The 1,502-nt window shown below is 63.8% G+C and overlaps 1 protein-coding gene across 1 annotated transcript; it reads right to left on the reverse strand.

The window, feature by feature from the left end:
• Positions 1-251: 251 nt before the first annotated feature.
• cunh11orf68 (chromosome unknown C11orf68 homolog) lies at positions 252-1,247 on the reverse strand. Its single transcript, XM_078208978.1, has one exon. The coding sequence runs from the start codon at positions 1,209-1,211 to the stop codon at positions 471-473; it is 741 nt and encodes a 246-aa protein (XP_078065104.1). The 5' UTR covers positions 1,212-1,247; the 3' UTR covers positions 252-470.
• Between the last annotated feature and the right edge of the window lie 255 nt (positions 1,248-1,502).

Genomic DNA, 1,502 nt, shown 5'->3' on the forward strand with positions numbered 1-1,502 from the left:
GGTTAGGGGGATTGGCCATGCTAAATGGCCCCTTAGTGTCCAAAGATGTGCAGGTTAGGGTGGATTGGCCATACTAAATTGCCCCTTAGTGTCCAAAGATGTGCAGGTTAGGGTGGATTGGCCATGCTAAATTGCCCCTTAGTGTCATGGGGATTAGCAGGGTAAATCTGTGGGGTTACGGGAATAGGGCCTGGGTGGGATCGTGGTCGTTGCAGACGTGATGGGCTGAATGGCCTCCTTCTGCGCTGTAAGATGCTACGAACAGCGAGGGAGTCCGGAACAAAGGAAAAATGAAATAACCGCGACCCTTCTGGAGAATTATTGACCATGCTGACACCGTGTCTTTTGCTCAATTCTCTCTTTTGAAACTGTACATTTAAAAAATAAACGTGTGCGCGCGCGCACCACACACACACACACACACACCCACACACACCCAGGCCGTACACGGACAGTTCGCGCCGGACGCATTAGGTCAATTCGGTCATGGTCACCTTGCTGGTGATACGCGAGCGTCGGGGGATGCACTCCAGGTCGTAGCGGCTCTCGTAAATGGTGGGGCACAGCTTCCAGCGGTTGCCTCGGTACAGGCCCAGGTAGGTGTAGGCGTCGGGCTTGTAGGAGAGCGGGCACTTGATGCCCGCAGACCGGATGGCGGAGTCCAGGTTCACCACCTGGGCCTCGTCGGTGAAGTTGTCGCCAGGCACGCAGATGACGTGCTTGGCGTCCGAGCTGGGGCAGTAGGGGCTGACCTTGGCGGCGGGCACTCGGCCGTCCAGCACCGCCCGGGCGATGCTGCCCCAAGCGTGGTCCACCTTGAAGCCGGTGTCCAGGTGCATCAGCCACTTGCCACTCAGCACCCGCCGGTTCAGCGCCAGCTCCTTGACCTTCTCGAAGGTGACAGGGCGCCCGCTGCCCAGCAGCCGCTCCCAGTCCTCCTGCAGCCCCTCAGGGTCGCCGCGCTCCACCGCCGGCGAGCTGCCCGGCCCGTAGACGGCGATCCAGCCCACCGGCCCGGCGTTGTGGCCCGGCTCGCCGTGCCGGAAGACGCGGGAGGGCCGGTTGCTGTCCAGCCAGTCGTCGAACTCGGCCCGGGGGGTCTTGCGGCCGTCGAAGACGACCCAGGGGTCCATGTCGGCCGCCATCGCCTCCGCCGCCAGGTCCCGCTGCGCCGGGGCGGCCTCCGGCCCCTCATCGTCCGGGTCACTCATTCCAACCGCGAGGGGGCTGGGGGGGGGCGCAGGCTCCCCAACTGGTGGAAAGGAAAAAGAGGGGAGGCAGGTGAGAGGCAACACGACTGAGGAGGGGAAACAGAGTGGGGGTGGGGGAAAAGAGATGGAAGAATGGAGGGGATGGAGGAGGGGAGGGGAGGGGATGGAGGGGGGAGGGGATGGAGGGGGGGAGGGGATGGGAGGGGGGGGAGGGGATGGGAGGGGGGGAGGGGATGGAGGGGGGGAGGGGATGGAGGAGGGGAGGGGATGGAGGGAGGGGGAGGGGGATGG

The sequence above is a fragment of the Mustelus asterias genome, unplaced genomic scaffold (assembly GCF_964213995.1).
Source record: "Mustelus asterias unplaced genomic scaffold, sMusAst1.hap1.1 HAP1_SCAFFOLD_4976, whole genome shotgun sequence".
Taxonomy (NCBI): Eukaryota; Metazoa; Chordata; class Chondrichthyes; order Carcharhiniformes; family Triakidae; genus Mustelus; species Mustelus asterias.